We start from the raw sequence: 489 nt of genomic DNA, 5'->3' as shown, positions 1-489 counted from the left end.
CAAACATAAACTTCGAACATAAAACAGAATTGCTAAGTAGAGCGATTCAAACACCATCTACTTGGGTGTTTTGATGTAGGCCAAATTCGTCGAGTTCCCAACTCTTGTTAATGTTTTCAAATCGTACGCGATCCAACACCTCGATCGATCCGTATGATAGAAATACCCCACACACTTACAATCCTTGCTGCATTTGGTCTCGCACTCGGTTTGCTTAATTGGCCCATCTCCCCTGGTGTACTTGATCATAAAATGGTCAACCCCTTCGAGCTTATAGTACCCAAACTCACCACTCTTGCAAGTTGTCACCTTTTTCGAATCGCAATCTTTACTCCACCCACTTAGCCCATTTGGTGTTGGGCAMGCCACACACTGGCTATCCTCACAAAGACCAAACTTCCCACATCTTTCCGGTAACTGGCACTCGCCTTCCATGGAACGCCTATCGAAAAACGTGTATATAACTTCCCAAGAAACACCTTCCACGTT

At 44.7% G+C, this 489-nt stretch overlaps 1 protein-coding gene across 1 annotated transcript in view; it reads right to left on the bottom strand.

Annotated features, from left to right (window-relative positions):
• The window catches only part of LOC112506657 (epidermis-specific secreted glycoprotein EP1-like), a 4,387-nt gene continuing 3,898 nt past the window's right edge, over window positions 1-489 (bottom strand). The window contains exon 2 of the mRNA XM_025110870.1: window positions 1-442. Coding sequence (XP_024966638.1) covers window positions 58-442 — 385 coding nt within the window. The 3' untranslated portion in view covers window positions 1-57. The remainder of the gene's footprint in view (window positions 443-489) is intronic.

This window comes from Cynara cardunculus, assembly GCF_001531365.2.
Source record: "Cynara cardunculus var. scolymus isolate 2C chromosome LG 2, CcrdV1, whole genome shotgun sequence".
In the NCBI taxonomy this organism is placed as follows: domain Eukaryota; kingdom Viridiplantae; phylum Streptophyta; class Magnoliopsida; order Asterales; family Asteraceae; genus Cynara; species Cynara cardunculus.
This window is presented reverse-complemented; position numbering and strand designations above follow the sequence as displayed.